General features: G+C 39.2%; 3 protein-coding genes across 10 annotated transcripts in view; 1 reads left to right on the top strand and 2 right to left on the bottom strand.

Moving 5' to 3' along the window:
• The window catches only part of LOC110948775 (cilia- and flagella-associated protein 54), a 34,265-nt gene extending 20,431 nt beyond the window's left edge, over positions 1-13,834 (bottom strand). For 3 of the 8 annotated variants that reach the window (XM_051937532.1, XM_051937533.1, XM_051937534.1), the window contains exons 1-35: positions 13,568-13,821; positions 12,942-13,047; positions 12,392-12,541; positions 12,006-12,171; positions 11,719-11,777; positions 11,094-11,237; positions 10,565-10,678; positions 10,213-10,314; positions 9,658-9,850; positions 9,396-9,494; positions 9,143-9,255; positions 8,873-8,987; positions 8,358-8,443; positions 7,381-7,500; positions 7,010-7,157; positions 6,806-6,858; positions 6,601-6,729; positions 6,222-6,462; positions 5,791-5,924; positions 5,226-5,420; positions 5,033-5,125; positions 4,733-4,921; positions 4,524-4,642; positions 4,270-4,417; positions 3,904-4,059; positions 3,688-3,810; positions 2,748-2,888; positions 2,466-2,586; positions 2,159-2,248; positions 1,946-2,072; positions 1,598-1,700; positions 1,203-1,291; positions 789-983; positions 405-580; positions 166-320 (exon numbers count right to left, since the gene is read on the bottom strand). In XM_051937532.1, coding sequence (XP_051793492.1) covers positions 166-320; positions 405-580; positions 789-983; positions 1,203-1,291; positions 1,598-1,700; positions 1,946-2,072; positions 2,159-2,248; positions 2,466-2,586; positions 2,748-2,888; positions 3,688-3,810; positions 3,904-4,059; positions 4,270-4,417; positions 4,524-4,642; positions 4,733-4,921; positions 5,033-5,125; positions 5,226-5,420; positions 5,791-5,924; positions 6,222-6,462; positions 6,601-6,729; positions 6,806-6,858; positions 7,010-7,157; positions 7,381-7,500; positions 8,358-8,443; positions 8,873-8,987; positions 9,143-9,255; positions 9,396-9,494; positions 9,658-9,850; positions 10,213-10,314; positions 10,565-10,678; positions 11,094-11,237; positions 11,719-11,777; positions 12,006-12,171; positions 12,392-12,541; positions 12,942-13,047; positions 13,568-13,713 — 4,638 coding nt within the window. In that variant the 5' untranslated portion in view covers positions 13,714-13,821. Of the gene's footprint in view, positions 1-165; positions 321-404; positions 581-788; positions 984-1,202; positions 1,292-1,597; positions 1,701-1,945; positions 2,073-2,158; positions 2,249-2,465; positions 2,587-2,747; positions 2,889-3,687; positions 3,811-3,903; positions 4,060-4,269; positions 4,418-4,523; positions 4,643-4,732; positions 4,922-5,032; positions 5,126-5,225; positions 5,421-5,790; positions 5,925-6,221; positions 6,463-6,600; positions 6,730-6,805; positions 6,859-7,009; positions 7,158-7,380; positions 7,501-8,357; positions 8,444-8,872; positions 8,988-9,142; positions 9,256-9,395; positions 9,495-9,657; positions 9,851-10,212; positions 10,315-10,564; positions 10,679-11,093; positions 11,238-11,718; positions 11,778-12,005; positions 12,172-12,391; positions 12,542-12,941; positions 13,048-13,567 lie in introns of all 8 variants that reach the window. The other 5 variants (XM_022190473.2, XM_051937531.1, XM_051937536.1 and 2 more) reach the window with 4 other exon arrangements.
• Positions 13,835-15,957: 2,123 nt separating this feature from the next.
• On the top strand, positions 15,958-18,037 carry LOC110948791 (alpha-crystallin A chain-like). Its single transcript, XM_022190488.2, has 3 exons — positions 15,958-16,285; positions 16,628-16,750; positions 16,845-18,037. Exons 1-3 carry the CDS (start codon positions 16,106-16,108, stop codon positions 17,028-17,030), a joined length of 489 nt encoding a protein of 162 aa, XP_022046180.1. The 5' UTR covers positions 15,958-16,105; the 3' UTR covers positions 17,031-18,037.
• Positions 18,038-18,438: 401 nt separating this feature from the next.
• On the bottom strand, positions 18,439-19,582 carry mia (MIA SH3 domain containing). Its single transcript, XM_022190489.2, has 4 exons — positions 19,321-19,582; positions 19,021-19,154; positions 18,780-18,890; positions 18,439-18,695 (listed from the first exon to the last, which is right to left on the bottom strand). Exons 1-4 carry the CDS (start codon positions 19,454-19,456, stop codon positions 18,672-18,674), a joined length of 405 nt encoding a protein of 134 aa, XP_022046181.1. The 5' UTR covers positions 19,457-19,582; the 3' UTR covers positions 18,439-18,671.
• Positions 19,583-19,778: the final 196 nt, after the last annotated feature.

The following is a 19,778-nucleotide window of genomic DNA, read 5'->3' as shown; positions in this document are numbered from 1 at the left end:
ATAAAATGAAAAGCACACATAGAACATATTGCACAATTCAGAATATGCACACTGCGGGAAAGATTCATGGTTTTTATACAATTATACAAAAAGGCTGGCTTTTTCTGCATGTCATGTGTTATTTATGTGTGTGTTAGTGAATGTCTGTTGAGGCATCTACAGTACCATGGCCCTCCGAAGATGTAGAGCAGCTTTGTTAAGTGAATCCAGGAGAAAGGCAGCAGTGTATCTCGACGTCTCCATATGTGTTTCCACAGTTTGAGAGCAGTCTTCATCCTCCTCACCACTCTCCTCTGTGGCAGAGTCTTCAACTCGGACTGCTAAATAAAAGGTTCACTCAAGTGACATAAGACAGACCAGACAACTTTTCTTTTCCAAAATTTTCAGTGCACCATTTTCCTCACCCTCCTTTTTGTTCCTGCATTTGTGTGTATTCGTCACACAATCATGGACACTGGAGTGCAAGGAGGTGCTCTCCAAGACAACTTCGTGTTTAGAAGGCAGCTGTTGGTGTAACTTCCTCGACAAAAGGACACCGGAGTAGGCCAGAGAAAAAAACAAGGGAGGGAACTGGCTGTACCTAAGCGAAACACAAGAATTATATAAAGTTACAGATATACACACATAAAGTATATGGAGAATTATCTATATTTATAGCAAATTGTGTCTCTTAGTGTTCACATGCACTTCTAGTATCCTCTTGGGACACTTACTATCATAGGTGAATCAACATTTCACCAAAAAAATACTCAAAAAGACAAAGAAACTGGCATTATATGTGCGTGAACCTGTGCACAGCTCCACCACACAGCTGGTCCAGGCCCTGATAAAGCACTGCTAAATGTGCCTGAGCCAAAAGGTAGTTCAGATTAGCTCTCCAGGCTCTCTCCCCACAGCACAATCCCCGCAGTTGAAGCTGCTTCTTCTGTCGCTGCACCACAGACGACATTCTGGTTAGCAGGTTCTCTACAGCCTGCATCTCCCTACACACACACACACACACACACACACACACACACACACACACACACACACACACACACACACACACACACACACACACACACACACACACACACACACACACACACAGAGAGATAGAAGTCCAGTGAACATGTGTTTACATGAACCCACATCTATAATTACATACCAACACTAGACATCCTCAATAAAGAGATAAACACATGCACACATAACTGTACCTGTTAGTTCTCACTCTCCGGAGCATGCTGCGTGGCATTGTGTCCTTCAGTTTCTTTCTTCTTTCTTCTTGTGAAGGCATGCTCTTGTTCTGTGGTAAGAAGCAGAATAAGGTATTTTTATGCATGTGTTTCATCTTAACCAGTAATGCAAACATTATGTACTGCAAAATGTAATAAGCAAAAAAATGTACATTACATTTTTTTGTATTTGTTCCAACTGTCTGCAAATTATGGGTGTTACGAGGTTATCTGAGTATTTCAAGCACTACAGTTGAGCCAGAGTTAGAGCCCAATGGCAGCAGAGGGGTAACTTGCATATGTTTAACATAGCACAGAAGTTCAGGATATTGTTTGCCACTGTGTACCTACGTGTATGTGCATGTCTTTTTGTTTACCTGGGGTGTTTCATTTTCCTTCAGAGCCTGAATACTACTTTGCTTTTTACTCTGACTGCTTTTATCCACAGATTTTGTTGATAGTCGCATGGCCGTGTCACGCCTGACAAAGACAAGACCATTCCCATACTGTCACAATCTTTAAAGGTGTGAAGAAAACAGCTACTTTGGACGATAAAGAGGCCAACAATTATGACTTGTGTAATATTTTGATAATAGCAGTATTGATTTGAGTATGAAACAACAATGATCAACAATGAAACACAATCATCAACAAATAATAGTTGAAATCCTAAATTTAGCCATTTCCTTTTTTAATCTTTGAAGAAGTGTCAAATAAAGATATACCTGGAAAGCAATTCAAAAATGCTTTGACCCCAGTTTAACACAAGGTCTATGTGGCCTTCTTCCATGGTTCTCTGAAGCAGCAGCGCTGCAAACTCAGTAAAATATGCCATGGACTTGAGCTTCATCACTAAAAAGAACACATGCAAATACAAAGGTGTGAATAAGCAAAAGCAATTATTCATTAAAACAGGCATGCAAGAGTATGCCACTTACCATCTTGATAGGCATCAATTAATGTGCTGTTAGAGATCAGGTCATACAGTATGGCAGGATCCTTGCAGCCAGGCAATGACGATGAAACCTCTGTGAATAAAGATGCTGTATTCAGTGTGAAACTAAGACAACATTCAGAGAGCATACTGGTTTCTGGTGTGGCCTAAAAAGCACTGAAATAAAAGTTTCTCATCATTTCACCTTTTTTTAACAAAGTAATGTAAAGCTCTCATTATAAACAAGCCTTAGTTTTTAAGATGTCTACATTTTTTATAAGTACCGAAACCACCATGTGTCTGTGTACTACCATTGTGTGCGGCTAGAGTTACTTCTGGTACGACTTTTGTCTTGTTCTTCTTTTGCAGTGCCTTTAACTGAAGATTAATCTTCATTTCACCCTTTACTGCAGCTTGACCTACTGTCTTAGACTACACACACACACACACACACACACACACACACATACACAAACAGATTACAAAGTAGAAACGTGTAAAAATATAAAAACAATACTTGACAATTGTATTTTTTAAATTTCACTAATGTCTGTTAACAAAGAGCAGCCATTAATCGTGAAATAAATACACACTTTTCCACTGTTTCTTGCACCCTCAGTTTGGGTGGCAAATCTACTTATTTGCTGCTGGGCATCATAGACCTCCTGGAGTAGCTTGCAACCCAACTCCATGACCAAAGCAGCCATCTGATGCTTCTTGAGGACACGTAAAGCCTGTCAAGAAGATATGAACATTCAAATGGTTCTGCACAAGGCTTCTGTCTGGATAACATTTGTAATTACTGCTAAATATATAAAATGTAAATCAAAGTCAGCACAGAATAATAAATAAATAAGGTGCATACATGCATGCCCTACTGTGACAAGTTCTAAATAACCTGGTAGTAAAATTCACTGAAGTAACTTCTGCTAAAGAATCTGTGATGCACTACGTTTCCCTGGTAATTTATAACAAACTGTCCTGAACATCTACTAAACATTAGCCAGTATTTAGCAGTAAGTCCAATGCAATTACAGGTTAACATGCAATTCAAACAATATCCAGCATAATGTCAATCAAATTATTATTTAAAGATGGCCAAGTGAATATGTGGTACTTCAAATCAATCAAAATTGAGATTTTCATTTCGTCTTGAACTCTTAAACTGACATTGAGCTTTCATAATGAACTATTTCTCATTTATTCCTCAAAAACTTGAATACAACAACAGGGTACCAAATAACATTCTACATTTCCTTTACCTTTAGTACCAAATCACTCATGTTTTGGCAATATCCTAATAATTATTAAGTACTGAGTTTTTTAAAAAGAAAATTATCCGTTTTCCAGCTGTTTTTTTAATGTAATGCTTCAAAAAAAATTTGCTATGTTCTGTAGAAGTGACATTTGTTACTACAAAAACAGTTAAGAGTTAGAACTGCCCACACAGACAACATTTTGAATGCCACTGTACATTTAGGAAATGCACACACCTAACCACTATAAACTGTCTATAAACGCAAACACACACACCTTTGACAGATAGTAGGTGATGCAAGCTATCATGTGCATGAATGACTGTGAAGTGTTTCCGGCCCATTTTTGTTTGAGAAGACCTGAATTCTCCTCCAAAACGGTCAAGCATTTCACTAGCACCTGAACATAAGAGCAGAGACACATAGATATTAATTATTTACAGTGTCTATTGTGTTAGACTGTTAGCACTTGCACAGATTAAGTTTTGCATACTTGCACCACAGGTTCACAGGTGATTTGATGGAAGATCAGAGGTGCCAAGAGGCCATAGCAACTAACTACAGCTTGCACAGCACCGCTACCATCATTCAAACACATTGCTAAGTCCAAGGCCACCAGCATTCGCTCACATTCTGCCAGTCTGGCTTCCTGCAGACAGACATAGGAACATATCATTTATGTATTTGTGATATAACTTCTATTCACATCAACACCAGTAAAACAAAAAGGACACAGACTTTCACAGAGTGATGCTGCTAACTATGATCACTACCCAGAGAGCACTAGACAGTCATTCAATTTGGAAAAATGCTTACTCATTATACTTATATTGTTAGTTATCCAGATCAATTTCTTTACCTGTTCCCAGATAAATGGTCCATTGTCACTAAATGAGTCACAATAGAGCGATCCCTGCTGAATGTTGATCTCTGTCTCAATGAAGATGGAGATGAGGAACAACTGATGTAGGTGAGGAGAGGAGCAGTGCAGGGCTTGTTTACGCAACCTTCATCATGATGAATGTGGACAGAGTAGAAGGAGATAAGTAAATGCAAATTAAAGACAAATTCAATGGTTTGACATATGTGGAGTGCATTGGTGTCCCTCCTTACTCTATTGTAGCAAATCTATCATCTGTGCTCTGGGGCCCACAGCCAGGGTATGTATAGTGGCTCCACAATTCCCTGCAGGCCCTCTTTGCTATGGTGTATTGCTCCGTTTGAAATGCCACCTGAAGAAGAAGACAAGGAACCTCCAGGAATAATGCTGCCTGTTCTCTGTCTGTGTACTTGGTGCTGGTTTGGAGTAGTGTGAAGTGTACCTGAGCCAAGTGAGCCCATGCAGCGAGGAGAGGTACAGGTAGGGATGCCAACACTGGTAATGTTGTCCCTCCTATTGTGTTGCCTAGTAGCTTGCCTTCGCTGTCGTATGCTGCAACAGCAAACACGTACTTCTGATTGGGCTCCAGCCCTTCCACCCTCAGCACACATTCTCCATACACTGCTGGTACCTAGAAAAAATGTCAGGCCTAATGTCATAAACACTGAGACAAAAAAATTGTAAAAAAAAAAAAATTGCCTCACTTGACCTAATGTTCTTCTGTGAAATAAATACATTGTACCATTTTTCCAGTTCCTGGCAGACTGCAGTCTCCAAGGCGGACTTTCCAGTTAAGGCCCTCAGCTACTCGACCACAAAGCTGGTACCAGCACACCTAGAAAGTAACAACAGTACAACAGTACAAAAAGAAAGATTCAGTGTGTTGAGTGTTTAGTTATAGATTAGTAAGTTAATAGCACAAAAGCAAATCTTACTTTTTCCGCCAAGTTATAAGGTGCTGGGGCAAAGGTGAAGGAGTGGTCACAGCGTGAGCATAGAATGGGGGGAGGTGGAGGGTTTTCTTCGACCCTCATTCCTTTTTCTGCATTTTCAGCCAGAGTCTTAGGAATGGTGGACATATACAGTTTTCTCTCTTCTAGCCCTGCTTTTTCTAAAAGGGTGGAAGCCTCCTATCAAGAACACAGTGACAAACCAGTTAAATATTCATCACATTTCCTAAAAGCTCACTTCAGTCACTGTGTGTCATTTAAAGTCCTGTGAAAGACATTTGCTTTCTAATTTCTGATGTTTTATAGACCAGAAAACAATTATTAGCTTTCATTCTACAGTTAAGTGTCATAACCAGGACACCAGTTTAATGTAAATATGTTACAATTATATAACACTTGTAAAACAATAATAATTTATAAGGAAGCATATTTCAAATCTGTTTTCAAACAAATATACAATGTATACATTTGCAGGTAAGCATAGAAATTATTTTTTCATTACATATGTATGTATGAGTGTGTCTAAAAATTGTGAATGTGCTTGTGTCACCTCTAGCAGACTTTTGGTTTTGCTGCTGTCATTTAGCTCCACGTTTTTGAACATCAGTAAGGCTTTCTGGATCACGAAGAGTGCTTTGGACACTTTGTTCTTCTTGATCCGATTCAACAGTTCAGACTCGGTAACTACTCACAACAACAACAAAAAAAACACTGTCAGGACAAACCACCATATTGAGAACCATTGTTTCTGTCTACAGTTAGGCACCTAAGGGTAGATATATATATTTTTTATCATTATTCTTATGGATTATTTATTTATTGTCATGCATTTAAACCTCTGTTAACAGCAAGTGAGGGTTAAGGAAGCTTCACCATCTTTCTAAATATAAAATTGATTAAAATCTCAACAGAGGCTACAGAAGAATTAGTTCCTGAAAAATCACCAGTGAGTGAAACTGTCAATGTAGCAGCGAGTCTGACCTGTATTTAGCTGCAGTAACTTGAGGGATGCCCTGTGGTAGATGATGTCTAGCTCTAAACGAAGGTCTTTGGCAAGCAGAAACATGCGTGTGGGCTGAGTCTGTCGACAGTCCTTAAAATCTGATTCTGTCTTTGCTTTGATTTCTTCTTTTTCCTTCATACTTATTTTATCTTCTTCATTTCCCTCTTCTGGTGATGTTGGAGATATGGAAGGGGCTGGGGCATTGATCAGACTAAATTTCTATCAGAAAAAGAAGACATCCAGTTATGGTTTTTGAAGAGTTCCATTCTGACAAGTCAATCCTGAGATGACATGATTAAATATCAGACTGAACTTTCAGCGTCTTTTACATGCGCGTTGCACAGGTTCATTACTTACCTGCATGAAGGAACAATCAATGACTGCTGAGCAGTCATGTGGCATCAGTGTAGCTGAACCCTTGGCAAAAGCTTCAAGACCCTTCCTCACCACCTCATATACCTTCTGAAACAGCTCTGTACTTGAACTCTGAAAACACATACAAACAAACCTAAGATAGAATATTGCACTAAATGTTGTAGCTTTGCATGGACCATTTACTTACCTCAAGAGGAGACAAAGAGCTTAGCTTCGTATCATTATGGTCTGCCGCACAATCTGCTAGGCATAAGACATCAAAATATTCTCACAGGTATGGTGTGGAAAACATGATATGTGCATGTGTTTGTGCTTGTTCACAATCAAGAAGTACAAAACTTAAAAATTTCAGTTCTCCCACAGAGGCAAATGTCAAAAAATGATTCCTCACCTTGACATTTTGCTTGATTAAAATGTTCTTCTGCATTTTCTAGTAGTGTCCCAAATGTGTGAATCATCTCTGCTGTTAATATACAGTCAACTGTTGCTATGTCACAAGCAAAGGCCACCTCACACAGCTTAGACAGGCACCACACCCACTGCAAACATGTTGGCAAATAGCAACAAATACAAAACAACAGAACAGTGAATATTCATGTCTATTTTATCCTGTCAAAATCAATGCTACAATTCATTTAAAAAATTGCATTTATGAAAATAATATGCTCAGTGCAGATGATAAAAGTAATAACCTTACATTTAATAATAATGAACGTAATTTTTTCCTTTATAAATACATATTATGTCACAACCATAACCTACCTTCGCTCGATAGTGTGTAAACTCTGGGATTTGCAGCTTATCTTTCTGTCTCACCACCTTCACCTTACCCCACACAAACAACACAATATCCAATACTAGGTCCCCATCTGGCTGCACCTCCTACACAGACACACATATGTTACATACAGTGTGTAAATAAGCACCACAAGCAGACAAAAAAGTCCTACTCTCTAATCTAGGGGTGTCGAACACATGGTCCATGTGCCAAAACCAGCCTGACTTTGCAAAGTGTAAAGATTACAGAGAAGAAAATGAATCCTTACTGTGGAAATATTTAAAGACATAGAACATTGGGAATTTAATGTCAGTCAGCAGCTTCAGTACAGAAGAATTTGGTTTGGTGAAATTCTATTGTTCAGCTCCTTGCACAACTTTTATGTATTTTTATGTATAAATTTTACACATTCACAAGGCAGTGGGACAGACATCTTAACCGTCTTCCTAAATAGTTCCCATTTAGTTTGTATGATGTAGTATGTCCGTTCAGGTGGTCGGGATTACTACACAGATGAGGAAATTAATGCAAATTTAAAATAATTTCTACATCATGATAAGTTGTTTTGATCATGAAGTAAAATACTAAATCATTCAGTTTCAGACACCGAATGTTTTGTGCCTTTGTAGACACTCTGTGATCTTTAAGTTGTACTGCACACGTGTAAATGATGAACTGGGACATAATATTGTTGAAATTACACTTATTTGTCTTAAGAAATTTTAGGTCATTCATAATGTTTTGTGAAAAGATAGTTCATTAAATGTGAACATTTTCAGAATATGCTTTTTTTGCACTAAAACAAAGAGAAAAAATTGGAGTTGTCGTTATTTATAATCTGTTGTGATTTTACTGATCCGGCCCACTTGAGATTAAAATGGGCTCCTGAAGATGAGTTTGACACCCCTGTCATAATTCTTCAATCACAGCACAAACATGTACACACAACATAGACACTTACCAGAGCAGATCCACAGACAGACTTGTGCAAGGTATCTACCAGCGCGATGAGCTCATCACTCATTGGGAATGAAGACTTTGGTCTGTCTGTGGAAACATCATAATGCAGGTAATGCGTTAATTAGATTTAATTACTATGTGAAGCATTCAAGTAACTACAATCAAGTTTTAAGTGCCTGATTACCAGCTTATTAATTATAATATGAAACAAACATAAAAAAAGAATATAAGCTTATATCTGACAATACGCAGCTATGTTAAAACTCATAAATGTGACAAACAATCTGTGGACAAACAATCAAATTATAACCAGTGGTCCTAATTATGTTTTCATTTTCAAATGTTTTCTGTTTCAGGCACCAACCACTTCAAATCTGTTTTGATACCAACAATACATGACCAACAAGATTCCTTCATCAACAAAACCAGTTTTATATCATTCACTTAGTTACAGCTAACTTTGGAGGTCTAATGATCTATATCAGTCCATATGTGACACAATTTTATTAATGGTACCATCTTTCCTGTTGTCCTCTCTTGAATGGCTCCTCTGGGAAGACAGCAGAATGTTGAAACTGTCTAGCAAAGTAAGCTCTCGTTCTGCCTTCCTGAATGACTGCCCTTCCACACCCTGATACAGAAAAAAACATATCAATAAAACATAACAACATTCAGAAACACAGAACACACTGCAACTACAAACACCAGAGTACACAAGGGAAAACTAACTGACTGAATTCCCCTTTTCTAAGGAAAGAGAATTACAGTTGCTTGTGTGCTACTCACAGACAAAACCTGCTGCATTTCTCGAGCAAGTTCAGTGAACATATCCTGTCGCTTGTATTGAAACAACAGCTTGATGAACCTCACAGCTGACATGATGGGCACTTTGTTTTCTCCTAGTAACACAACATACCACATTGTTTAACTTCTACTGATTTCTAAACCACTGCACAAAACAAACACAGTGCAAGACAGGATAAACAGCTGTATGTGACTAATGCAATATGAAGGGGAAAAAAAGAACACCGTGACTTGCCCATAATGGCTAAATCCAATAGAGTTGAAGTTGGCGTCAGCACAATAGGAGACAGGCACTGGTTATCGTCACACCTTTTCTCACCAGAATCTGTTGATCCTTCACAAACATGAACATACAAAAATGTTAATCTCACAATTCCTGACCTTAAATATTCAGCTGCATGTCAAGCATTACAAAGTATCTGCAGCACCTGAGGATTTCCTTCCGTCTTACCGCTATCACTACAGTGTATTTTCTGTTCCGTGTTTGTTTAACTAACCAGATAATATACTAATGCCAGCAGACAGGAGTTCTGAGAACACGTCCTGCTGTTCTGGGTCATCTGCCATTCTCATCTGTAGAGTGCGCGTGGTGCTGTCCCAAAGAGCCTCCAGAATACAAAAAAATTGTCCTGCCTTGCTGTCAAACAGGCCTGTAAGAATGCGCTCTGTTGGAGTACGAGGCCATGGCACCTACAGTAAAAACAGACAGGAATACATTTTCACGTAATCTTACAAGAATGACACTAACTCACAAAAATATTCATCATATAAGTAAATAGATTTATGCTAACATAATCAAAAGAGACTTCTTGCAGAGAGCTCTGTGTTAAGGTGCCCCAGGTGGAAAGTATCAAGTGCATGAACAAATATAAATTGCAAAAATTAAATTGATCCAAAATCCAAACAAAAATGGAACTCTTTATTAATTAAATGCAATATGAGTTACCAATGTCTGTCATCTATATTGACCATCTCCATAAATGACAGTACACTTTAGGATGAGATAAAAAAAAAATATGACAGTAAAGTAGAAACTATGATGAAATTATTACATTGGATATGTCCTTCAGGGTGTGTTTGGTTTTCATTTTCAGTGGGACTTTGGGTCTCCTTCTGCCATCAAACACTGCTCGCTTAAATACCATAGCGGCCAGCTGAAATAGAAAGGTCTGAGTCACCTTTAATGTTTTCAACACCATCAACAATGTAAAGGCAAAGAAAGGATGACAGCTCATGATTGAACTAGACATCAAATGACACTTCTACTGATTCAATATATAAGCTGTCATGACTTTAAGTTGTCATGAAATGTGAAACACAGTGGCAATAAGAGGTGATCTTAACTCTAACATCTAATCGTAGTAACCATATTAAGAGCATATTTCAATAACTGGAGTCTCCTGCCTTGACAGAAGCCTCTTTGTAAGCTCTCTGAGTCTCTCTGGTGGTAGGAACTCCACTCTGCTCCTCCAGCTTTGCAAGCTCATTGATTTTTCCAAGGGCTCTTCTGGCAAATTCCTGAAAGCATTTCAAGACACACAAGCAAACCCATAAAGGAGGGATCAGACTTTCAGAATAATTCTGGACCTTTTTAGTGTGATTTTAAAGAGGTTAAATAATTATTTTTTAAATATCCATACACAATAAGCATGTCATGTGTATTTTGTTTTGCTGTAGCCATGCATGAAACAGACATTTTTAGCCTGTTTGGAAGAGCAATATCTTAGCACAGCAGACTGATAAAAATCAAACTATACATTTGTACAAAGCCCTTCTTTACAGCAAATTAACAGCCGACTGGCAAACAGAAAACTGCAGACAGATGAACAGGTGACAGCTGCTTAGTATTTATAACTTATTAAATCAGACTGCCAATAGCATGTGTCGATGACTGTGTGTTTGTAGGTGTCTGGATGCACCAGACGTCTTTCACCTCTGCCTGCACCTCAGCCTGGTTGTCATAGTAACAGTGGCAGACGGCACAGTAGAGTGTGATGATCAACGGCAGATACTTGGCTGTCATCAGAGGGATGGACAATTCTAAACTGATGCTCGCCCACAGAAGGTACTCCAGTGCCTAAAGAGGATTATAAATGGTGGCATACGGTATCATGAAGAGATGATGACTATATAAACACATTATAACTCACACATTTCATTCATTATGTAAGAATACCACTCAGGCTTAAGTGTTGCATGTTTACCAATCTGCAAAAGTGAGGGAATCAAAGAAAAATCCCTTTTGAAAACTCAGATACTTTCACAGTAACAATAAGCACAATTTACAACAACTGGCTCAGATATGTATGATGTTGTTTTTCATCAAAAGCTTTCAACATTTTGAGTTCTATTCTGAATCATAACTTGTGTTACAAACTGTTTCTCACCCTCTTCCATTTCGCCTTTCCTTTTAGAGTGTATGAATCGTCAGATGTGTGTGTGTGTGTGTGTGTGTGTATATATATATATATATATATATATATATACACACACACACACACATAAATAACAGTTCAAACAAGAAATGCAGTATTTATGTTACATTTGTCTAAAAATACCTGTGCGCTGTACTTCTTCATCATCAAGAAGCGGCAGATGGTGTAAATGTTTGATGCACCTGGATAAGACGAGAAAGAAAAAGGAAGCAACATACAGTAAGGAAGCTAGCTCTACAACACTACATCAAATTCATAAGAATCTTATAATGTTTCACTTCAGTTTAAACAATGGATGAAGAATATTTTTTCCTGTTTCACACTAGCTCTTCCTGAATTCCAAACCAAAGGAAAAGCAAAGTCCTTTCAAGCTCTTTTGAAACTACAAAAGATGTACATCTTTTATATACCCTTATATATTTGCCAGTGGAGGTGTTCGTGTTGCTGAAAGGCCTGCATCATGATCCTAATGAAGTTCAGCACACGCAGCAGTTTGCAAAGCCCCTTCTCGCTGAGGATATTGTGCCTTTTTTCCTGCTCAAATATACACAAGGCACAGCCCTGCATCGCAAGAACCTGCGGACACACACACACACACACATACACACACATACACACACATACACACAAGGCTCTGGTACAAATATCACAAAATATGACTGAATTTTCTCCATATGTCAAAACTTCTTAGTATGATAAGACAACAAAGTACAACAATCATAACCTGGGATCAATTGTATTTTAACTTTTCGCATATAGAGACACACAGCACACAAGCTCACATACTACAGTGTACCTTCATGGTAAAGGTATCTTGGTCTGCATCAAAACCTTCAGGAAAGAAGCAGGCCATTAAGTGGTCCACATCTATGATCTCAGTTATTTTCACTGAGCTGAACTGCAACAGGTGGAGACTGTAGCCCTGCCACAGTGCCAGCTGGTACAACTACAAACAAAGAGCACAGGGAAGAAAGATGAAATGGTAACTGTGAATGTGTGTTGTGCAGAAGACATGCTGGCCGCCTGCTGCAAATAGTTTTGCAGCGAAAAGCCAAACTGGCTAATCATGGGCTCAGTGAGCCACATCCACAAACAGTTTTCCACTGTTTAATTGTGTGGATGGAAAAGAGGCAAGGAATAGCAAACAAAAATAAGATTGTTAATACAGAAAAAAGGAAATCCTGCTAATCCACCGCAACTCTCAGTTACTACCTTTCACTGCCCTGAATACACTGATTAATAAAATCATTATGCATTGTATAACTTGACATTTAATGAAATGCAGTTAGAAAGGCCATCTGCAGCAGCTTTGGGAATCCAACCTGCAGCAAGGTATTATCACGTACCTTTATTTCAAAAAGAAAATCTGCAGTCTGCAGCATGTGCTCCTGGTATAAGTTTGAAGGAAGACGATGCTTGTACTTCTTCCATATCTCCAGCAGGATCTTAATCCTTCAAAATTAAAATTACATTGAAAACAGGGTCATTTAAAAATGGGTAATATCAGCAGCCTGACAGCAGGACACATGCAAATCATGGATTCACTGTGCTGGTAATATGAAATCTGTTTCAGAGTTGGTATGGCACTGTATCGCAATAATTTTGAAGACAACATTAATAACTCTACTTGCACATTGGACTGTTAACTGTTTACCTTGCTAAGCTGTCTCACCAACTGCTGTGAAGGAAAGATGGGACTTCAGTACTTCTTTAGCTAACCTCATTGTATCGAAATGGAGGCCTACACCAGTTTTTTAATTAGTAAAACACCTGGAGTCAAAAGTAGAGCTTTGTATTATCTGTTTGCTACTCCTAACGGTCCAAAACGTAGACATGTTGTCAATTAATTGCTAAATAAACAACTTTTTCTGAAGTAAAGTACAACAGAGTAGCAGCGAAGCAGGTGAAATACGCTGCATTAAGCTAACTATTTACCGTTAAGCTAATGCTACCTTGACTTTTACCATCTTACCCTTTAGCATAAGAGCTGTTGTCCTGTTCGGTCGAAGAAGCTATTTGTCCCATTAGTGCTACAAACGAGTTAATGTCTCGTTTGAAATTTGAAATAACTGGGTTCCTTTTATCCAGTTTCCCATAATATGTAGCCGGTAAGTCCATTTCTGTGGGTTTAATTTTTTTTTTTTTTTTTTTTACCGCATTTCCAACAGTATAACAGCTCAGAGCGGCTGGGGCGGCTCAGGTCACCATGGTAACGACGGTACATACAACAGACGAGCTTCACTTCATTTCTCTGCAGATTGTAGGAAGAAAAATCAATCATCTCAAGGTTATTCAGAAGCACATGCAGAAACACTCGAATTAGGAACACATTCATCCACTAAACTCAAACATTTAACCCTTGTTTTGACCCATTTGACAGAATATTTGCAAAATAATAAGAAAGACAGAAATGTTATCATGTTTGAAATAAACAAACTTGAACAGAAGTATAAACACAGCATGCAAATGTACCTCTTTTTTTTATATTTATTTTATTTAACATTTATACAACATGTAGGTCCCTTGAGATGAAAATCTGTTTTTCTAGGGCCAAGGAAACAAGCCATTATAAAATTACAAGCATTATAAAATCAAACATGACACAAGAAATACAACAAATAAAAAAATCACACAGAAAAACTAGGGGCTTAAGATGCTCTGCAACTGTACTTTTTAGTTACACATCTTTTGATCAGTGCTTTGAACTCTCTTAAATTGTATTGTTCTGTTGATTTCTGTTGTTCTAATGAGAAAGTGTTAATTTAAGATGGCTGGGCACAAAAGGTTTTTGAGCTGTTAAACTGATGACAAATGATCAACCATTGAGGTAATCCACACCTTCATCAGGAGTGGCATAAAAGCACAGTAATCAGATAGTGTGGCCAGTAGACAGAAAGTCTTTTGACTAATGCCTTTTAAAGGTCACCTTAAAATGCAGCTTTATTCAAATGACACGATGCCACAGATGACAAGATAAAGATGAGAACGGAATGTTGGGTGCTGGCTTGTGACTTAGAGCAATAGACAGGTACATAAATGTCCACAGCTACCCTATTTGCCATCTTAGAAATTGTTTCAGACAGTTCTGGATGGACGCCGACTTGGCCAAGGCCTACAGGAAGACTGGTACAACATTCCACAAGCAGCAACAACAACCACAGTAATTTGCATGACAGATGTGTGACACTGCATTATGCAAATTGTGGACAAGCTGGATACTGACCTGGATTGCTGCTCTATGATCTCATTCTTCATCTGCCCACTGTCATTTACAATATGATGCATACTTGATTGTTGTATGACAGTCATTCTGTTGTGAAGATGACTTGTTGAAACAAAAAATAGTCAAAATAGATTTTTTTTAAATATATTTTTTGACTATATCTAACTTTTGAAAGAAGAAATAATACATTCTTGCTCTTCCCAATTAAATGGTTTCATTTATAATCAATATAATACCACTTTTGTGCAATTTATTGCAGCCAGGGGTTTTACTCTTTCCTGCTGTGACCACTATTGTCATACTCTCACTCACATACTCTCACTTTAAAGCTTAGTTTTTATTGCTTTGTCACCAAACTCATTCTGACCTATCCATACGACAGCCCATTAACCTCACATTTATATTGGACAATTGTGCAGCACACAATTTATGGATGATAAAACCTTCAGCTTTCATTGGATGGTACTTGGCTCCATTAGTCTGGCACAGTGCCAGACCTTGGCTGATTGAGAAAAGAGTGGATGGCACTAAAAAGTAGTTGATGGTGTGATGGTTTATAAGTCTCTGTAGAATCTCTGTGCTTGCTAATGTGCAGTTCTACTTCAGAGACAACATGACTGGGAGGATGAAGCGGAGACTGGGGGTAAAAAATTATTGGCACAACCGCTGGCAAGGACTCCATATTTTACGTCTGAGCTCATAGCAAAATGATACACACATAGAGAGAGACCTAATACTGTCCCATACAAACTCATCAGTTCCCATTCAAGCACACATCCACTCCACACACAACCCTAAAGCTTCTGGCACTCAGAGCACAGCAGGCTAATGCGCTGGCAGCTATTCCTCAAACAAACACTCACAAAATCACACACCAACCAGACGGGGGCATTTCCTGGGGAATGAGCATGAGGGCATCAGCAGTATTCCTAGCCAGTGTCACCTCATGACCGGGAGGACAGCGAGAGACACACAGTCATGGAGAGAGAGACAAGCAGTGGCAGTCAGACAGATGAAACAATGAGGCCGATGGAGGGATAAACAGTTGACATCATTGTTCCAGAAAATTCAGCCCGCTGGCAGAGACCCTGTGCAAGTGTGCATGGGAGGTTATGGAGGGGTGGGGGGGGTCTGAGAGACAGGGCATGTGTGGGATGGGAGGGAAAGGCCTATAAATGCAGTGCAGGGAAGCAAGGGAGCACAGCAGCACCCATCTCAAACCACACTGGACCAAGAGTCAGCTTCACCTCACGCCCGTCGGTCTTTTATCTCTCCTGGAATCTCAGCATGGATATCCCCATCCAGTACCCCTGGTACCGCCGGGCCTTTCCACATCGACTCTCTGACTTCTCCATGGCAGAACCTCTCACCGACTGGCCCATGATGTGGCCCTTCTCCTGGTCCTTCCCCTGGATGCGGTCTTCGTTCATGCGCTGGTTCAACTGGCCTGACAATGGACACAGTGAGGTAAATTCTACTGTGTTCCTAAAATAATCTAACTCAATGAAGCACCATCATAATACCACTTCAGTAGTACAAAAATTAGTGCTAGTAGTAGTTTACACAGTCTTGTGGCAGGCTACTGGAGCATACATCTTTAATTTGTGAGAGGTGTACGTATGATTATATATTACTGAATCAAGAAATATCACCATAGAATGCCATCGTTGGCCAATACCTCAAGTTTTTGTGTAATTTTCCTATATGAGTTTTGCACTGAAATGATAAAAAAAAAACTATCAATTTTTGGTGTTTTTTGCCCAGCTGATGCATTTCTGAGTACTTCTGACAGCTCTGCTGTCTGTATAGATGCGCACAGAGAAGGATCGCTACGTCATTTATCTGGATGTGAAGCATTTCTCCCCTGAAGAGCTGAGTGTCAATGTTAGCGACGAGTTCATCACAATACATGCCAAACACGAAGAAAGACAGGTTAGAGAAAGACTGTGGGGATTTGCAGAAAATAGTAAAACAAAATTGATTTGGTGACACTTTACTGATACTCTGCGATGAATTCTGTTTTCAGGATGATCATGGCTATGTGTCAAGAGAGTTTCTGAGGAAGTACAGGCTTCCTTCTGGTGTGTCCGCAGCTGAGGTCAACTCCAGTCTGTCCTCTGATGGTGTGCTGACAATCACTGCACCTCGGTCAGCTCCTGGACCAGAGCGCAACATTCCCATTACCTGTGAAGATGGAGCACAGAAAAAATAAAAAGTAGAGCAAAGTCTGACACCCCAGACACCGCTTTGCTACTAACCAAAAGTGCTGCCTGTTTTTATATTTAACCTGTTACTGTTATGTTGGCAGTTCAGTGCACATATAAGTCAGGCATACATGTCTAGATGTCTTTAAAGTGCCTTCTAATAAACCAGTATCCTTAATCGCTATTATTCTGATGTCTCTGCAAGACAGGGCTGCTTTAATGGCTGAAATGTTGAGCCCATGTTAGTGAGTCTGTTTACCAGCGTACATGAGTTCTCTATAGACACACTGTGGTGAGATGAACCCTTTAAATTCATTTTTCCTGCTAAACACATTCAATCATTTTTTTTTATGTTCTGGACCTGCATTTTCTTAACAACATTGCAAGCATTAATGGACTGAATCACTACCTATTAGACAGTTTAAGCAAACTGGAATTGGAAGATTTAAACAGATGAAAATTGTTAAACATAACAACTGCATCTACATTACACAGTGCTGAGTGAGTCGGTAAAATGCCAGCTGTGCTCTGTTTTTTTTTTTCCCTGTTAGAATAGCACTGATATCTGTATGTGAGCAGGAGGAGGTTCTCTGGAGGCATCTATGGTCATTTTTAGCTTGTTCACTAAAAAATAAAAATATAAAAGACACCAAAGGACTTGGGACCAGGCGTGTTAAGAGGAAGAAAGAGAGCGAACGAGCAGGAGGGAGAGTAGTGGACGAGGAGATAGACGGCTTTTATCACTGGGCTCCTTTTCCACTGGGGAGCTCTGAGCTGCTAAGGACAGTGTGTGTGTGTGTGTGTGTGTGTGTGTGTGTGTGTGTGTGTGTGTGTGTGTGTGTGTGTGTGTGTGTGTGTGTGTGTGTGTGTGTGTGTGTGTGTGTGTACGTATGGGAGAGTGGGTGCATTTGTACCTGTAGATGCAGGAACTACAGCTCTGTTATATTGACAACAAGCTCCTGGCATGTTACCCCAGAAAAACCACAAGTAGAATAAATGCTGAAACTCAAATTCATTTATGTGTGGACTTTTTTTTATTGTCTCCAGTGTTTCTTTTCTCAGAACAATTTCACATTAGAACTAGGGGTCTCATAACTGTGATATATAAAAAAAAATGTAATATTGATATTATATATATGTTAAGAACACGCATATGATAATATTGTCCTCTGGAGAGAAAATGATGAATCAAACTACTTAGAAGAAATTAGAATTAGAACAAAAATGTATGCTTTAAGAATTGAATATTTAGCAGTTTCCTAAAATATAGAAAATTAAATGATTTATTGCATATTGAACAAACCACCACTGCAAACTTGAGTTGAATTTTCCACCTAATTGCTTTTACATTACATTTCAGCAGCTGACACTGTTTGTTAAACATGTGACATAGAATCAAATGACAGACAGAAAACATGTTTTACTCTTTTTAAGTTTATTATTTAATACCTTTTGATAGCTGCAAGAAGCATTACAGAGAATGTCAACTATCAATCATGGTAGAGCTGCTGTTAACATCTTCCTAAAGTGCAGAATATCAGGTGCATGCATATATACCGTCAATAATGTGCGTCATAACGATTTCATATGATACCGAAGAAAGTTCCTGGTTGACAGGAAAGTTGGACTTTGTCTTTGTAAAGGCAGCATCAGTAACAGTAGAAGTCCCATTTCTGGAAAAAGAAGAAGAGAGATTGAATTACCAAAAGGCCTTAGATAACGCATGCATGTGTGTGGATGTGTGTGTGGTCTCTTACAGTAGTTTTGACTTCAGTGCTGGCTGGCATGAGAGCGTGAGTCTCTTCCACCACGCTGCTGGGGAAGTGGCCAACACGAGCTTCCTGCTGTCCGTAGTAGGAGTCTTGAACCTGCAAACAGATGATGCAGATAACCACTTGCTGGTGGCACAGCTTATTATTATAGATGGATGTGTTGCATATGCATGACCAAATGTCAAAGCAATCTTTATTATCTAATAAATATGTTGTTTGTACTCACGCTGCCAGCCCAAAAGAGGTTCCCTCTGTCTTTTAGCATTGCATAAACATAGACGAGCTGTCCCTGTCTGATGGGGATGAACCTGCAGTCTCCAGGGTAGTAGTCCTGCAGAGCTCGAGCTATCAGGATAGGATCTGTGCAGGAGAAGACCGATGTGAGTTTGGCTTCATATGGAGGACTTTTGCAGTTTGTAATATTTGTTATATTTGTATGTTCTCATTTGAACTACAGCTGATCAGAACATATTAACTTCAAAGCAAGGAGACACTTTGAGCAACAAAACAAGCTGTTAATACTTACGGCTGCATTCAGAGTCGGCACAGAGCTTCTTGTCAGAGAGTTTAGGCATCTGCCTTCCAGCCTCTGAGGTTGCCAGAAAAAGTCCCGCTGAAAGTACAAACCAGAGCTTGCAAGCCATGTCTGTATGTGAACACATCTACTGATGCAAAAGTCTTTTTAATGCTCGGTGGAAGTCCTGCGCAGTTTTCTATTCCCTTGTTGTCTCGACTCTGAGAACGAGGTGCAGAGGCAGCAGTCTCCCTTTTCTACCCTCCCTGCCCCCTTCCTCATAAATGAACACACACAGAGCTCCTTTCAAACCCTTCAAGCAGGTAAACAGGATGGAGGAGGAGGAAGAGGGTCACATTAGACAAGAACCCTGTTTGTGTGCTGCACTCTTTCCATGTCTCACCCTGTGTCACCCCCACTCAAACAGCAGGGTGCTGAACATTTGTAGCAGTGGATTCCTCAGAGTTAAT

The sequence above is a fragment of the Acanthochromis polyacanthus genome, chromosome 17, assembly GCF_021347895.1.
Source record: "Acanthochromis polyacanthus isolate Apoly-LR-REF ecotype Palm Island chromosome 17, KAUST_Apoly_ChrSc, whole genome shotgun sequence".
NCBI lineage: Eukaryota > Metazoa > Chordata > Actinopteri > Pomacentridae > Acanthochromis > Acanthochromis polyacanthus.
Note: the sequence above shows the minus strand (reverse complement) of the source record. Positions and strands in the feature narration are given on the sequence as shown.